The sequence below is a fragment of the Notolepis coatsorum genome (genome assembly GCF_963971535.1).
Source record: "Notolepis coatsorum genome assembly, chromosome: 5".
In the NCBI taxonomy this organism is placed as follows: domain Eukaryota; kingdom Metazoa; phylum Chordata; class Actinopteri; order Aulopiformes; family Paralepididae; genus Notolepis; species Notolepis coatsorum.
The window spans coordinates 53,556,258-53,573,923 of record NC_140169.1 but is presented as its reverse complement, the minus strand read 5'-3'; the positions used below and the strand labels follow the sequence as shown (position 1 = coordinate 53,573,923).

The 17,666-nt window shown below is 45.0% G+C and overlaps 1 protein-coding gene across 1 annotated transcript in view; it reads left to right on the top strand.

Annotated features, from left to right (window-relative positions):
* Positions 1-803: 803 nt before the first annotated feature.
* Positions 804-17,666, top strand: part of LOC311228190 (uncharacterized protein) — a gene marked incomplete at its 3' end in the record, with an annotated part of 33,744 nt that continues 16,881 nt past the window's right edge. The window contains exons 1-2 of the mRNA XM_084314102.1: positions 804-907; positions 16,604-16,742. Coding sequence (XP_084170228.1) covers positions 16,660-16,742 — 83 coding nt within the window. The 5' untranslated portion in view covers positions 804-907; positions 16,604-16,659. The remainder of the gene's footprint in view (positions 908-16,603; positions 16,743-17,666) is intronic.

Below are 17,666 nucleotides of genomic sequence, written 5' to 3'. Positions count from 1 at the left end.
CATAAAGACATGAATAAGGGCACACACACTGTTCATAATACATAAAGACATGAATAAGGGCACATACACTGTTCATAATACATAAATACATGAATAAAGGAACATACACTGTTCATAATACATAAATACATGAATAAAGGAACATACACTGTTCATAATACATAAAGACATGAATAAGGGCACATACTGTTCATAATACATAAATACATGAATAAAGGAACATACACTGTTCATAATACATAAATACATGAATAAAGGAACATACACTGTTCATAATACATAAAGACATGAATAAAGGAACATACACTGTTCATAATACATAAAGACATGAATAAAGGCACATACACTGTTCATAATACATAAATACATGAATAAGGGCACATACACTGTTCATAATACATAAATACATGAATAAGGGCACATACACTGTTCATAATACATAAAGACATGAATAAGGGCACATACACTGTTCATAATACATAAAGACATGAATAAGGGCACATACACTGTTCATAATACATAAATACATGAATAAGGGCACATACCTAATAATAATAATAATAATAATAATAATAATAATAATAATAATAATAATAAATAATAATAATAATAATAATAATAATAATAATAATAATAATAATAATAATAATAATAATAATAATAACTTTATTTGTATAGCACTTTTCATACAGAGGTTGCAGGGTGACACTTACAGGTTAAGACTGGTTTGATCACCTGATGTCTCCAGACTCTGAAAGTGAAGTTATGAGGAAGTGAGCGCACCCTCAGATCTCATCCAGAAACACACTCAGGACTGACGAAGGACGACAAGCAGTGTCTTCTCGCTCAAGGTTTCCTCTTCACGCGAAGACAGAATGTCTCCTTGAGCTGGAGGTGAATTCATCAGGTAAGAATCTAACCAGTAAATACTATTAAAGATGATGATGAGTGTAACTGCAGCTATGGTTAACAGTTGGTTAATATAGTTATTTATGTTTACAATTTATATGCTTATTTTGTATAATAGTAATAATACACTCAATTGCTTTTCAATGTATTTCTTATTTGTTTTATATAAGATATATATTAGTGGCGCACTGTGTTTTCTATTTTATTTGTGCAATTACCACCAATCTCACGAGAGTTGACACCCCTGGTATCCGGTGACGTGTTTCCGCCCTCTTTCTCTTGCGTTGGAACCATGAACTTGAGTGGTAGTGAAATTACCTGCCGTTCTAATAACTAAAGAACAAGCCATCAAGCCAACGTATCAAGACAATCTTCCAAGAAACTGACAGAAGACACACACTACAGTAACGCATCGATGTTCTCATGTACTGGCACGCAGCCAATAAGGTATTGATTGATGGAGATAATAATTGTGGTATATGTTTTAGTGATGTTCCAACTATTGATGATGGACTTGTGATAGTAATAGTATCTTTTGTATGCATTTGTACTCACAGATTTTACGGTTTGGTTTGGAAGAAGGTTTGGATGAAGGTTCGGATGCTTCTTCATTAAATCAGTTCAAGAAATCAACTTGTGTTTTGCGTCGTGCCCTGAGGATGTCACAGTAAAAGCTTACGGAGCTACAATGAGTATTGTAGCGGTGTCTACTTATAGTGCCTTTAATATTTTTTCCAGTTGGGCGCCAGACAGGGCCAAAACCTGCCAATGCAAATCAAATTACTTTTTTACTTGGTTAATTAGGCCTATAGCTCCGGCATAAGACCGTACCACATAAAGGTAGACAAATCACTTAATTAATAGTAGGCCTAGACTAATTAGCAAGCTTAATCATAGGCTAGTTTGCAAAAATGTATCAATCAATTTGACCTCGTCATAAATTCATAAATCACTCAAGAGTCATGCTCAATTCAAAATAAAAAAATTCCCATGTATTGGATTCAATTCAAATCACAAGTAAACATTTCACAAAATAAACAATTCATTTTCAGTCCAGCATGGGTACTCAATTTCCATAAACCAATCAGGTCACTCAATTCAGTTCAGTCAGTAATCATACTAGGTGTGTGCGTTCGTCAATAGTTCAGGTGAAACACGTGAAGGATGAGGTCAGTCAGAGAGTGAGCAGCGTGGTGTCTCATGAAGGATGAAGTCAGTCAGAGAGTGAGCAGCGTGGTGTCTCATGAAGGATGAAGTCAGTCAGAGAGTGAGCAGCGTGGTGTCTCATGAAGGATGAAGTCAGTCAGAGAGTGAGCAGCGTGGTGTCTCATGAAGGATGAAGTCAGTCAGAGAGTGAGCAACGTGGTGTCTCATGAAGGATGAAGTCAGTCAGAGAGTGAGCAGCGTGGTGTCTCATGAAGGATGAAGTCAGTCAGAGAGTGAGCAGCGTGGTGTCTCATGAAGGATGAAGTCAGTCAGAGAGTGAGCAGCGTGGTGTCTCATGAAGGATGAAGTCAGTCAGAGAGTGAGCAGCGTGGTGTCTCATGAAGGATGAAGTCAGTCAGAAGGTGAGCAGCGTGGTGTCTCATGAAGGATGAAGTCAGTCAGAAGGTGAGCAGCGTGGTGTCTCATGAAGGATGAAGTCAGTCAGAGAGTGAGCAGCGTGGTGTCTCATGAAGGATGAAGTCAGTCAGAAGGTGAGCAGCGTGGTGTCTCATGAAGGATGAAGTCAGTCAGAAGGTGAGCAGCGTGGTGTCTCATGAAGGATGAAGTCAGTCAGAGAGTGAGCAGCGTGGTGTCTCATGAAGGATGAAGTCAGTCAGAGAGTGAGCAGCGTGGTGTCTCATGAAGGATGAAGTCAGTCAGAGAGTGAGCAGCGTTGTGTCTCATGAAGGATGAAGTCAGTCAGAAGGTGAGCAGCGTGGTGTCTCATGAAGGATGAAGTCAGTCAGAAGGTGAGCAGCGTGGTGTCTCATGAAGGATGAAGTCAGTCAGAGAGTGAGCAGCGTGGTGTCTCATGAAGGATGAGGTCAGTCAGAGAGTGAGCAGCGTGGTGTCTCATGAAGGATGAAGTCAGTCAGAAGGTGAGCAGCGTGGTGTCTCATGAAGGATGAAGTCAGTCAGAGAGTGAGCAGCGTGGTGTCTCATGAAGGATGAAGTCAGTCAGAGAGTGAGCAGCGTGGTGTCTCATGAAGGATGAAGTCAGTCAGAGAGTGAGCAGCGTGGTGTCTCATGAAGGATGAAGTCAGTCAGAGAGTGAGCAGCGTGGTGTCTCATGAAGGATGAGGTCAGTCAGAGAGTGAGCAGCGTGGTGTCTCATGAAGGATGAAGTCAGTCAGAAGGTGAGCAGCGTGGTGTCTCATGAAGGATGAAGTCAGTCAGAGAGTGAGCAGCGTGGTGTCTCATGAAGGATGAAGTCAGTCAGAGAGTGAGCAGCGTGGTGTCTCATGAAGGATGAAGTCAGTCAGAGAGTGAGCAGCGTGGTGTCTCATGAAGGATGAAGTCAGTCAGAGAGTGAGCAGCGTGGTGTCTCATGAAGGATGAAGTCAGTCAGAGAGTGAGCAGCGTTGTGTCTCATGAAGGATGAAGTCAGTCAGAGAGTGAGCAGCGTGGTGTCTCATGAAGGATGAAGTCAGTCAGAGAGTGAGCAGCGTGGTGTCTCATGAAGGATGAAGTCAGTCAGAGAGTGAGCAGCGTGGTGTCTCATGAAGGATGAAGTCAGTCAGAAGGTGAGCAGCGTTGTGTCTCATGAAGGATGAAGTCAGTCAGAGAGTGAGCAGCGTGGTGTCTCATGAAGGATGAAGTCAGTCAGAGAGTGAGCAGCGTGGTGTCTCATGAAGGATGAAGTCAGTCAGAGAGTGAGCAGCGTGGTGTCTCATGAAGGATGAAGTCAGTCAGAGAGTGAGCAGCGTGGTGTCTCATGAAGGATGAAGTCAGTCAGAGAGTGAGCAGCGTGGTGTCTCATGAAGGATGAAGTCAGTCAGAAGGTGAGCAGCGTGGTGTCTCATGAAGGATGAAGTCAGTCAGAGAGTGAGCAGCGTGGTGTCTCATGAAGGATGAAGTCAGTCAGAGAGTGAGCAGCGTGGTGTCTCATGAAGGATGAAGTCAGTCAGAGAGTGAGCAGCGTTGTGTCTCATGAAGGATGAAGTCAGTCAGAGAGTGAGCAGCGTGGTGTCTCATGAAGGATGAAGTCAGTCAGAGAGTGAGCAGCGTGGTGTCTCATGAAGGATGAAGTCAGTCAGAAGGTGAGCAGCGTGGTGTCTCATGAAGGATGAAGTCAGTCAGAAGGTGAGCAGCGTGGTGTCTCATGAAGGATGAAGTCAGTCAGAAGGTGAGCAGCGTGGTGTCTCATGAAGGATGAAGTCAGTCAGAGAGTGAGCAGCGTGGTGTCTCATGAAGGATGAAGTCAGTCAGAAGGTGAGCAGCGTGGTGTCTCATGAAGGATGAAGTCAGTCAGAGTGTGAGCAGCGTGGTGTCTCATGAAGGATGAAGTCAGTCAGAGAGTGAGCAGCGTTGTGTCTCATGAAGGATGAAGTCAGTCAGAGAGTGAGCAGCGTGGTGTCTCATGAAGGATGAAGTCAGTCAGAGAGTGAGCAGCGTGGTGTCTCATGAAGGATGAAGTCAGTCAGAGAGTGAGCAGCGTGGTGTCTCATGAAGGATGAAGTCAGTCAGAGAGTGAGCAGCGTGGTGTCTCATGAAGGATGAAGTCAGTCAGAAGGTGAGCAGCGTTGTGTCTCATGAAGGATGAAGTCAGTCAGAAGGTGAGCAGCGTGGTGTCTCATGAAGGATGAAGTCAGTCAGAAGGTGAGCAGCGTGGTGTCTCATGAAGGATGAAGTCAGTCAGAGAGTGAGCAGCGTGGTGTCTCATGAAGGATGAAGTCAGTCAGAAGGTGAGCAGCGTTGTGTCTCATGAAGGATGAAGTCAGTCAGAAGGTGAGCAGCGTGGTGTCTCATGAAGGATGAAGTCAGTCAGAAGGTGAGCAGCGTGGTGTCTCATGAAGGATGAAGTCAGTCAGAGAGTGAGCAGCGTGGTGTCTCATGAAGGATGAAGTCAGTCAGAGAGTGAGCAGCGTGGTGTCTCATGAAGGATGAAGTCAGTCAGAGAGTGAGCAGCGTGGTGTCTCATGAAGGATGAAGTCAGTCAGAGAGTGAGCAGCGTGGTGTCTCATGAAGGATGAGGTCAGTCAGAGAGTGAGCAGCGTGGTGTCTCATGAAGGATGAAGTCAGTCAGAGAGTGAGCAGCGTGGTGTCTCATGAAGGATGAAGTCAGTCAGAGAGTGAGCAGCGTGGTGTCTCATGAAGGATGAAGTCAGTCAGAGAGTGAGCAGCGTGGTGTCTCATGAAGGATGAAGTCAGTCAGAAGGTGAGCAGCGTGGTGTCTCATGAAGGATGAAGTCAGTCAGAGAGTGAGCAGCGTGGTGTCTCATGAAGGATGAAGTCAGTCAGAGAGTGAGCAGCGTGGTGTCTCATGAAGGATGAAGTCAGTCAGAAGGTGAGCAGCGTGGTGTCTCATGAAGGATGAAGTCAGTCAGAGAGTGAGCAGCGTGGTGTCTCATGAAGGATGAAGTCAGTCAGAGAGTGAGCAGCGTGGTGTCTCATGAAGGATGAAGTCAGTCAGAGAGTGAGCAGCATGGTGTCTCATGAAGGATGAAGTCAGTCAGAGAGTGAGCAGCGTGGTGTCTCATGAAGGATGAAGTCAGTCAGAGAGTGAGCAGCGTGGTGTCTCATGAAGGATGAAGTCAGTCAGAGAGTGAGCAGCGTGGTGTCTCATGAAGGATGAAGTCAGTCAGAGAGTGAGCAGCGTGGTGTCTCATGAAGGATGAAGTCAGTCAGAGAGTGAGCAGCGTTGTGTCTCATGAAGGATGAAGTCAGTCAGAGAGTGAGCAGCGTGGTGTCTCATGAAGGATGAAGTCAGTCAGAGAGTGAGCAGCGTGGTGTCTCATGAAGGATGAAGTCAGTCAGAGAGTGAGCAGCGTGGTGTCTCATGAAGGATGAAGTCAGTCAGAGAGTGAGCAGCGTGGTGTCTCATGAAGGATGAAGTCAGTCAGAGAGTGAGCAGCGTTGTGTCTCATGAAGGATGAAGTCAGTCAGAGAGTGAGCAGCGTGGTGTCTCATGAAGGATGAAGTCAGTCAGAGAGTGAGCAGCGTGGTGTCTCATGAAGGATGAAGTCAGTCAGAGAGTGAGCAGCGTGGTGTCTCAGTTTTAACAAGATGAAACTTTGGAGCTTTGGAAAAGCTGCAAACATGCAACTTACATCAGAGCATAACAGAACATATATTCCCCTAATATGATTACTTTTTTTTTTTGATCACATTTTTTTATTATTAATTACATGAAACAGGACAACACAATAACCACAGTAACAAAAAACATAACTTCACAGGAGAATAACAAACAATAATAATACAGAATAATAAATTATAAGACAAAAAGAAAAAGAAACAGCGTCCAACCTATCAAATATAAGTGGCTACTTCAATAACAAAAAGGGGTCTTCAAGACATGGCAACCTTTCCCCACCTTTACAAGGTGGAGTGACTTAAAAAGATTGTTTATGAGAGTGTTGTCGCAGATTTACTGTAGATAGCCTAGGTCCCTTACACATGTTCAAGACTGCCAAACTCGCAGACGGTAAAGTGTAAGAAGAAAGAAATTCCTCTTCCAAGTTGGTTGACAGGTCAATCAGTCTGCCAATATTAGTCCCTTGGGGAGATGGCATGTGAATTGACATATAGCGCAGAATAGCTAAATACCAACCCCCCCTAAAATCCCCCCAGCCAAAGTTAAGAAGGACAAGACAAAAACCAAGACAGACAAGACATTTCCTCCTCCCCCTCCCCAGAGACCGCCGGACCCCCCCGATCAAGCGCCCCAACCCCGCTCAGCCGCACACGGCGGTCTTTACCTTCTCAGCTGCTGCGAACCACAGGTCAATGCCAGCCTGCCCTACCCCAATCACCCGAGCCGTGGATATCTCAAGATAAATCACATCCAATAGAGTTAGGGACCAGTTGATCATTGTCAGCTTCTCAGGCTCCTTCCATCTCATTGCTATAAGCTTCTTCGCTGCTGTGACGCCCGCTAGGACAACCCTTTTCAGTTGTACGGACGCGGGTAGTGTCGTTATATCGTTCAGGAGTAGCGTAACAGCTGTGAATGGGATAGTTAAGCCACACAGATCTGAAAGTTTGTCCGTTATTGACCTCCAGAAACGGGCCACTGGTGGGCAATCCCAATACATATGCATATAAGTGCCAGTGGCCTTTTGAGAGCACAAAGTGCACCGAGAGTCGGTTATCAGTCCCATAGCAAATAGCTTCCTAGGTGTAAGATAGGTCCTATGAATATAATTAAAATTAATTTGCTGGTGATTGGGGTTGCGGGAAGATAATGCCACATTTGCCCAAACATCATCCCAGTCAAACTCGGGGTCCAACTCCGGGATATCCACACGCCAGATTGTATCCAATGATAAATTTTTATACGTGGATTGAATTAAGAGCGTATAAAAGTCTGAGACAAACCCTCTGGATGTCGTTCTGTCCACTATGAGCCTGAGGAAGGGGTGTGGTTGCAAAGCTTGAGCCCACGGTACGCCATGCGCCCTCAGTGCTGACCTTAGTTGAAGGTAAAGAAAGAAGGACTCGCCGGGAAGATCATAAAATTCTCTTAAGTCCTGAAACGCACGGAGGCCGTTCTTATCATAAATATCCTCCAGAGTATGCACTCCCCTCCTTTGCCATTGAGGAATATTAACCGGCTTGTGTCCAACAAGTAATTGCTGGTTATTAAAAATTGGAGAGTCCAGGTGCCAAGGGCATTTAACCCCACACGACCTCTGTACATTACGCCACGTTTGGATCACGTGAGTTATGATCGGTCCATACCTCAGCCGGCATTTCGCAATAGAGACAGTGGAGTACACTACATCCTGCAATCTTAGCGGAGACACCGCCGCCGCTTCTAAGGAGCGCCACGATACAGCCTCTACAGGGTCTAGCCAGCACATCAGAGGTCTCAGTGAAAAGGACCAGAAATAAAGTTTAAAATCAGGGATTGCGAGGCCCCCATCTTGTTTCCTACGTTGAGTAGTAGCCCTTTTGATTCTCGGGCGTTTGTTATTCCAGACAAACTTAGATACCATCGATTGTACCTTGCGCCAGTGGTCTATTGGAGGGGGCAGGGGGAGCATTGAGCTAATAAAATTTATCCTAGGCAGGATGTTCATTTTGATTATGGAAGCCCGGGCTTGTAAGGAGTTAGGAAGGGACGACCACCTGTCTAGATCCTGGCGTATTTTATCATAAGTACCCGTGAAGTTGTACTTAGTAGTTTGGTTCAGCGTGGGGAATATCTCTATGCCCAGGTATTTAAAATGTTCTACTATGGGGATATCAGCTGGTAGTCGTACCGCCTTGGCCAGTTCATTAAGAGGTAGGCAGGCTGATTTGTTCCAGTTAATCTTAAAACCTGACAATTTACCAAAGTCGTCGATTATCCTCAATAATTTTGTGGCCGACCGGGAGGGGTCGTCCATGAAAATCAGCAGGTCATCCGCATAGAGAGCAATTTTGTGTGGAGTATTGTTGACCATTATGGGGACGATGTCCTCCGATTGCCTAATAAATTGAGCCAAAGGTTCGAGGGAAAGCGCGAACAGTCCCGGGCTCAGAGGGCAACCCTGTCTAGAAGATCTGGAGACTGGAAAGAGTGTGGAACAGTTTTTGCCTGTCAGTATCATCGCAGACGGCGAGGCATACAGGACTTTAATCATATGAATAAAACTCTTTCCAAGACCCATGACCTCAAGTACCTTCCACAGGTATGACCACTCAAGTCTGTCAAACGCCTTCATGGCATCCAAAGACAGAACTGTGGATGGAGTTGTATTGTCTTTACTGTTATCGATTACATGCAACAGCCTCCTAAGATTATCTGCAGCCAGACGCCCCGGGATAAAACCAGTTTGATCGCAGTGTACCAATACAGACATAAATCTCTGCAGGCGACGGGCCAGCACCTTGGCAAACACCTTTAAATCGGCCCCGAGAAGACTCAAGGGTCTATAGCTACCACAATCATTGGGATCTTTGTCCTTTTTGAGAAGTAAAGAAATCAACGCCATATTGACATCTCTTGAGAACTCCCCTTGTTCGATAGCGTAATTGATCATATCGAGCATCAATGGACCCAGTTGGTCCCAGAAAGCTAAATACACTTCGGGTGGAATACCATCCCAGCCTGGCGCCTTACCCCTCTGCATTTCAACAATAGTCTCCCTCAATTCTACGAGAGTAATCGGTCTCCCCAGTTCCTTGGCCTCTTCCTCAGAAATGTGGGGTATCTCAAGCCCGCCAATGAACGATTCAAATCTAGAGTCATCCAGATTACCCTCTGAGCTATATAACTGTGAGTAAAACTCTTTAAAAGTGTCATTGATCTTTTTCGAATCAGTAGTGACTGCACCCTGGCTCGTCCTAATCGAGGGGATATCTGAGAAATGATCATTTGAGCGTATTTTCATTGCCAATAGATGGCTAGGTCTGGAGCCGTGAAAATAGTAATTTTGTCTTGTCCTATGTATTAAGAACTCAGACTGTTGTTTAAGTATGGAGTTTATTTCTTTTTTGACTATCTTACGTTGTGTGTTTAGTCGTTCATTATAGTCAGTTTGCAAGGATGCGTATAGGTCCGCATATAATGATTCCAGTCCTTCTAGCTTTTTTGACCGGGATTTTCGCAAATTGGAGGCAAATAGTGTGACATGACCCCTGATGAATCCTTTCAATGCGTTCCACAGGACCCTAGGGTCTTCTACCGTGCCAACGTTGATCTGCAAAAATTCAGCTAGTTTACTCCTGAACTCAGAACAGAAGTCATCGTTCTTTAGCAAGGTCGAATTAAAACGCCATCTGGGAGCTCTTGCGGAGAGCCTGCCAAAGGTTGCCGTAAGGAAAATCCCCTTGTGGTCTGAGAGAGCCAAGGGAACCAATGAGACATCGAAACTATCAAACATATTAGGGGACGCGAATGCATAGTCAATTCGAGAGAAGCTTTTGTGTCTGGCTGACAGGTGAGAGTAATCTCTGAGGGTGGGGTTGCATAAGCGCCAGAGGTCTGTGAGCCCTGTGTCTTTGGCCCACATCCTGAGGGCCTTAGAGGCCCGTTTCTGGTCGCTCGTTTCAGAGGGCCCGGACCTATCCATCTCCGCATCCCAGCACGCATTAAAATCGCCACCCACAATGAGAGCGTATCCATTAAGTTCCAACATATTCTTCGTGATTGTATTATAGAACGCTGAATCAAATGTGTTAGGAGCATACAATGCTATTATAGCCATCTTCCTATGCAAGAATTCAACTTTTGCTATAGTAATCCTTCCCTCCGTGTCCGACCATACATCCAAGATTTTGATATCAAGGTTACGTCTTGTAACTATGACTACTCCTTTCGTCTTATCATCGGCTGAGGATGAGGAGATAACGTGATATTGCCGATTTGCCAGTCTTGACACGTCACCTACCATTAAATGCGTCTCACTAAGGAGAGCAAGGTCAATATTTCTCCTCTTCAATAGCCAAAGGACACTGGCACGCTTGTGTGGGGCGTTAAGCCCTCCTGCGTTCCAAATTAAAATATTCAATTTAGCCATGGTCGAGCTTGTATAAGTGCGTAGAGAACATACCCGTGCAGCCAGGCTGAGTACAGAGGTGCCGATCCCGGCGGGCCCGGACGGTCAATCCCAGGAGTTCAGAGGAGGAACACTTACACATATATAAGACAACAGTACATAGAACACATAAAAATACCACCCCAGCTACAGCCCCCCCTCCTTCTACTCTACACCCTAACCCACCCGTCCTACTATAAGTTCCTCTATACCCACTCTCCAATCCCCACCCTATGCCCCATCCACAGAGGATGGTCATCTTCCTATCACTTCCCACTAGAGACATGGATCAATAAGACGCTTCCCACTCCCACCCCCCTCTAGATAAACCCCTGAGTAAACCCCCACTAGTCCAATAAACACAAATAATAACAAAATAAAATTCAATAAAGATATCGGTCGAAACCCACCTGAGCCCTGGCCCCAACATGAGACAACCATAATGGTAAAAATAGCCATTATTAAATAATAACTCTGCATCAACCTGCAGCCCTCTATTTCCGAATCTGCGCTTCAACATCACATTGTTATAGCCCAAAAAGGTATAGGAAAATTCAAAACAAAATTAAATTAAAGCATCCCAGCCGATAGTCTAAGGCAGGTTCGGGTCACAGGTTAATTGTGCAAAATTGTGTGAACAGTGTCAATTAATCAATGACAAAAAAAAGGAGGAAGGGGAAAAAAAAAATTATGGTCAAAGTGCACCCCTTTAGCCGTCCCTCTGATCAGGCACAACGGCTGAATTGACCTAACCTATGTAAGAATAGAATTAAACACAATCATTCATTAATCAATCCGGGGATGGTAATAGGCAACACCTGACACCACCTGTCATCATACATTGTTTCAATAAAGATATCGGTCGGAGCAGTTAGTCCAAGGTAGGATCGAATCACAGTTAAATTGCTCATTCAAATGCCCTTAAAACAGCGACCCTAATTATTATACAATTACTCAGCATCAACCCTGTAACCAACTACCTTGGAGTCTGCATATTAATGTCGCAACGTTATAGCATAAGTGGATCACGGAAAATTCAAAACACATTTAAGGCAGATTAGCAGTTAGTCCAAGGTAGGATCGGATCACAGTTAAATTGCTCATTCAATTGCCATTAAAACAGCGACAATAATTATTATATAATTACTCAGCATCAACCTGTAACCATCTACCCTGGAGTCTGCATATTAATGTATCAACGTTATAGCATAAGTGCCTCACGGAAAATTCAAAACAAAATTAAGGCGAGTCAGCAGTTAGTCCAAGGTAGAACCGGATCACATTTAAATCGCGCATATAGATGACATAAAAACTGCGACAATAGGAAAGAAAAAAGAAAGGAAAAGAGGGTAATGGCTAGAGTGCAAGCCATATAACCATATAGCCATGAAGTGCAAGCCATACCCGACCCAACCTGTTATCAAATATTGTATATGCATATTCAACCGACCTTGGCATCTACTTTGGATCACCAAAGCTCAAAACAACCTGGATATAAAAATAAAAAGCATACCAGAAGTTAGTTAGGGACTCGGTCACTCTTGAACTGTGCAAACCAATGTCCCTTTGAACAGCAACAGCGACCAAAATACGTAACCATTAACGGGTCTCGAATGTCTCGGCGCAGACCATAGTCGAAGCCCGCTGGCTAGCCCGAGGCTAGCGCGTAAGCTAGTGACGAATCCGGATAGCACGTTAGCCTACTATGTACATTGTTCAGCTAGCTCGTTAGCTTCCAAAGAGGCGATACACAAGTACGACCATGAGGTCAGCTTTAGCAAGTAACAGAAGTCATTGGGAAGCCCCGCTAGTTGGATGGGCAGAGGACAGTTAGCATGTCTGGGCATGACAGCAAGTGTTTGTGAATAGTCGACCTAATCAATGTATATAGGCCCAAACCGCCAAGTCACTCACCCTCCATAGATATCAAGCAACAGACTCGGGTGTCTCCGCGAGATATTCCTTCGCTTTAGCCAACGACCAAAACAAACGCTGACCACCGACCTTCTCCAACACAGATAGTTTCGCGGGAGCGAATAACGTGGGCCTCAGGCCTAGTTTCCATAGCTTAGTCAGGACCACCTTGTACTCGGCTCTCTGAGCTTGAACCTCCGGTGTAAAGTCCTCGAAAATGGCCACTTTGTGATCGCCAAGCCTCAGAGTACCCCTTCTGGTACGAGCCGACCGCATGATGATTTCTCTCTGTTGGAGTCTGTTCAGCTTGACTATGATGGGCCTCGGTTCTTTGTTCACGCCGGGAGAAAACCTGCCCGCTCTGTAGGCCGACTCACAGATAGGAGGCGAGGGGAGGACGTCCGTCCCTAGTATCTTCTGCAGCAGTTCGGGCATGGTCTCAGAGAGACGGCCTTCACCGCTGGTCTCCGGTACTCCAACAATCCTGACGTTGTGGCGTCTATCCCGGGACTGCATCTCCTCCATCGCCGACTGTAGTTTGTTGACTTCAGCCTGCCTAGCCAGCAGGGCGGATTCAAGACCCGCCATCTTCTCACACTGTGATGATACCTCCGTCGTTAGCATGGCTAGTTCGTTAGCATTAGCCGATGAGGCAGCGTGAATCGTCTCCATCTTGTCTGTCAGCGGGACTACCGCCAGCCGTATTTCTTCTGATATCTCACGACGGAGGCTGATACAGAAATCCGCCAACACTTTCTTCTGTGCTTCAGCGATGCGTGCCTCAGAGTCTGCGTGTACTTTCTTCTGTGCTTCAGCGATGCGTGTCTCAGAGTCTGCGTGTAGCTTGGTCATGACCAAGAGCACAGCTTCGCTTAACTCCCCGACAGCGGGAGACGGTGCGGCCATGCTCGGCGGCGCCGGTGTCGTGCCTAATTCTTTCATGGCTCTGGTTTCCACCCCCGCCATCGTAGAAAGTCGAAAAAAGTTGATGAATGTATACTAAACACGACGACCTAGCAAACAGATAAAAAACAAATAAAAATAAAATAAAGACTAATGGGGAGAAACGTATATTCAGCACGGTAGAAGGGAGCTCATGTGAAACACGTCTACTCCATGATCGCTCAGCTCCGCCCCTCCCCCTAATATGATTACTTTAAAGGGGAACTATTTTACTATTTCTTTCACTATTTGGGCACTTTTACACAATTCCTGTGAGTCTATGGAAAACCTCTGTAAGGTTTTTTTCAATTTTTTTTTATTGTTTTGTATTTCTAATCAAGTACTCAAAAACAGCAGTTTTCTACCTCAAGATCTTAAGCCGTTTTGAGGCTGGGCTCCAACCACTGTGTGGCCTGGTGCCAACTGCCACATCAACTGCCACATTATTATGCAGCTGAGAAATCTCTGACATCACAGATATGCACATTTTCAGATGACTCAGTTCAGTGAGGGTGAATATTGTGAGAGGAGAATTGGAAGAATGCGCCAATATGAGAATTAGAGACATAGATCATATTAATATAAGTCCACATAGCTAGGAAACAATGCTAAACACTGAAAAAGGCAATTTATAAGATAGTTCCCCTTTAACAACACATTATTCGTCTGTATATCGATACGAAGCTATATTTGTTCTTTTGTTACTGATATCTGGTCCCATATTTCCAAAGCTTTCCAAAGCAATAGTGCTGAGCTGGGGTCAGTGAACAGGAGCACTCGTCTGCATGACCTTATTTAGACTAATAAACTGAATCTGACTCTAGATCAGTAACAAGGAGCACTCGTCTGCATGACCTTATTTAGACTAACAGACTGAATCTGACTCTAGATCAGTAACAAGGAGCACTCGTCTGCATGACCTTATTTAGACTAACAGATTGAATCTGACTCTAGATCAGTGAACAGGGACACTCGTCTGCATGACCTTATTTAGACTAATAGACTGAATCTGACTCTAGATCAGTGAACAGGGGCACTCGTCTGCATGACCTTATTTAGACTAATAGACTTAATCTGACTCTAGATCAGTATACTAACACTCTGAGAGGCTTAATACATATGCAGTGTTATGGGTACCTTAATTTGTATTATGCGTCTCATTATGTGTTTATTCGTCATGGATGGTACAAGTAGACATTGTTTCAGGATAAGAAACATGAAACGGATGTATTCCATAAGGGTTTCTAGTCAGAGATAATTTACACATGAAACAGATGTATTCCATACGGGTTTCTAGTCAGAGATAATTTACAACCTCTATCTCTGGTTAGACTTCATGCACTATTGGTTTACTGATATATTGTTGTATGTTGCTGTGTCTCTGTATTGTAGCATCTCTGTACAAAGTCGGGGAACTGTGTCGGCTGTTTGGTCCATTAGTTCTGTGTCGTTGTTGTTGCTGACAGTTTAACAGGAAGCTCAACATTCCATACCTGCCCTCAACCACAGGACTGCCTGGAATGTTACTGTCATAGATAGATGTGAAGCATTCTCACATAGATTGACCTGGTCTTACATAACGTGCCATGTCTGTGAGACACCACTAGGGGCAGAGTGGCTAAGTGAATGACTGAATTACTGTGTGAGTGAATTGAGTGAGTGAGCGAGTGAGTGAGTGAGTGAGTGAGTGAGTGAGTGAGTGAGTGAGTGAGTGAGTGAGTGAGTGAGTGAGTGAGTGAGTGAGTGAGTGAGTGAGTGAGTGAGTGAGTGAGTGAGTGAGTGAATTACTCTGTGAATTACTGAGTGAGTGAGTGAGTGAGTGAGTGAGTGAGTGAGTGAGTGAGTGAGTGAGTCAAGTCAAGTCAAGTCAAGAGTTTTATTTGTCACGGCATACAAGTATACAATGAAATGCGGGTGGTCTTGCCCGCAACGATGTGCAATACAGTAGTAACAACATATAATAGAATCCAATAAAACAACATTGTGCAATAAACAAGTAACATAGTAGGGCATATCGGTATTTGTACATAAGTTATTTACAGAGCATGGAGGACATGCTAGGTCCTTTGGTAGTGCAATACACTGTTACTGTTACTATACTATTTTTAAAGTGACCTTTCCTTAGTGGCCATAAGTGTGGGCATGTGCAGCATGAGTGTGTGCTTGCTCATGTTAAAGTGGCTGCTAGTGTGTGAGCGTGTACAGTGTGTGTGTCGTGTGTGTGCTCATGTGTGCTTGTGTGTGGAGAGTTCAGTGTTCAAGGCTCTGATGGCCTGGGGGAAGAAGCTGAGCCGAAGTCTCTCTGTCCTAGTAGCTGGGGTTCGCAGGCGTCTGCCTGACCTCAGCAGCATGAACAGGCTGTTGTTGGGGTGGTGTGGGTCTTTCATTATTCTGCAGGCTCTGGATTTGCACCTCGTTGTATAGAACCTGCAGGGGTGGTAGTGCAATACCCGTGGTACGCTCGGCTGAGCACACCACTCTCTGTAGGGCCTTCTTGTCCTGTGCCGTGCTGCTTCCGTACCAGGCAGTGATGTTTCCAGTCAAGATGCTCTCTACAGCTCCGGAGTAGAAGGACTGGAGTATCTTCCCAGATACTCTGAACTTCCTTAACTGTCTCAGGTGGTAGAGGCGCTGCTTCGCCTTTTTTACGACTGAGTCTATGTGTGTTGTCCATGTCAGATCCTCTGAGATGTGGACCCCCAGGTACTTGAAGTGAGTGAGTGAATTACTGGGTGAATTACTGGGTGAATTACTGAGTGAGTGAGTGAGTGAGTGAGTGAGTGAGTGGGTGAGTGAGTGAGTGAGTGCGTGAGTGCGTGAGTGAATTACTGGGTGAATTACTGGGTGAATTACTGAGTGAATGAGTAACGTTGCCTAGAGGTGCTTCGCATAAAAATAAAAATAATCACAAACGGACTTTTCTCCAGTAACCGCAGAGAAGAGCTTAAACACTGAGCTGGTGATCACTCACTGAGATAATGCATTCCTATTGGTGATCACTCACTGAGATAATGCATTCCTATTGGTGATCATAGGAATATTATCACTTGATATAACTTCTATAATGTACCCGAATGTATTACCTCTGTCTATAGTTAGTGTCTATACTCATTGTTCATACTATTTATACCATATATATATTCTTTGTATAATTCATATATACACAGGAGGGGAGCCCTGACTCTCTGTCTGGAGAGAGAGAAGAGGGGAGCCTAAAACCACTATGTCTGGAGAGAGAGAGGAGGGGAGCCCTGCCTCTAAAACCACTATGTCTGGGGAACATGGCGGCCAAACCGAAGCTAAGGGGTAATGTTGTGAAGGATCAGATTAAACCGAATATATATATTTATTTATATATATATATTTAATTGTATTTGTATATCGTTTGATATCCCCTGTATATTCCTTGTACAATATGCATTGAATATCCCTTTAGTCTACTAAACAGCCCATAATAGTTTCATTCTACCATTGGACGAGAACCTGGCGCCAGGTTGCCATACCCCTAGGTCCAAGTTCAATCGTGCCGCCTAACATGTCGTGGCAAGCCCCGGTTCCGCGCAGGAATATGTCGGGCGAAATACGAATGGTACTATTTGTTCATAGCGCATATATATATGGCGCAAGTAAAGTAGAACTTCTTTTTAGTCCAGTTCTTTACCCTCCAACAGAGTGACAGACGCAAAGCCTCCCCACGACGCACGTGTGGTGTAGTAAGGCCTACTTGGCCCAGAATAGGCTTTGAGATATCGTGTAGATTAATAGTTGAATAGTCATAGTTTGGCACTATACCGTCGAGTTGGACGTATTCTATTAAGCTAATAATAGTCTATTTATGTATGGTGCATCGTTCGGTTAGAGTTATAAAGTTATCAGTACCCCCATCGTTCCTGACGTTATCTGGACGCTTAACCAGGCTGAGCAGACCCCTAGTGGTGCTTGCATCCGAGGAGCTCCGGGCCAAGAGCGACTGGACCTGTATATTGGATTACTCTACCCGGACGACGGCGAGCCTTCCACGGCTTGGATTATGCTTTGTGTGCTTTGATTATTCCATGAATAAAGGCCAACACTGCGGAGTGTTGGAACTACCCCCCGGAGAGGACTCCAGGTGAGACGGCGCTCTACACTAGTGAGGTCGCCTCACGTCTCTCCGTTGTGGACCGGCAGCTACCGTCCACAGAGGGTCCAGCTGTATTCGTCTGCGGTCCGAGGTTCTGTGGGCACCGT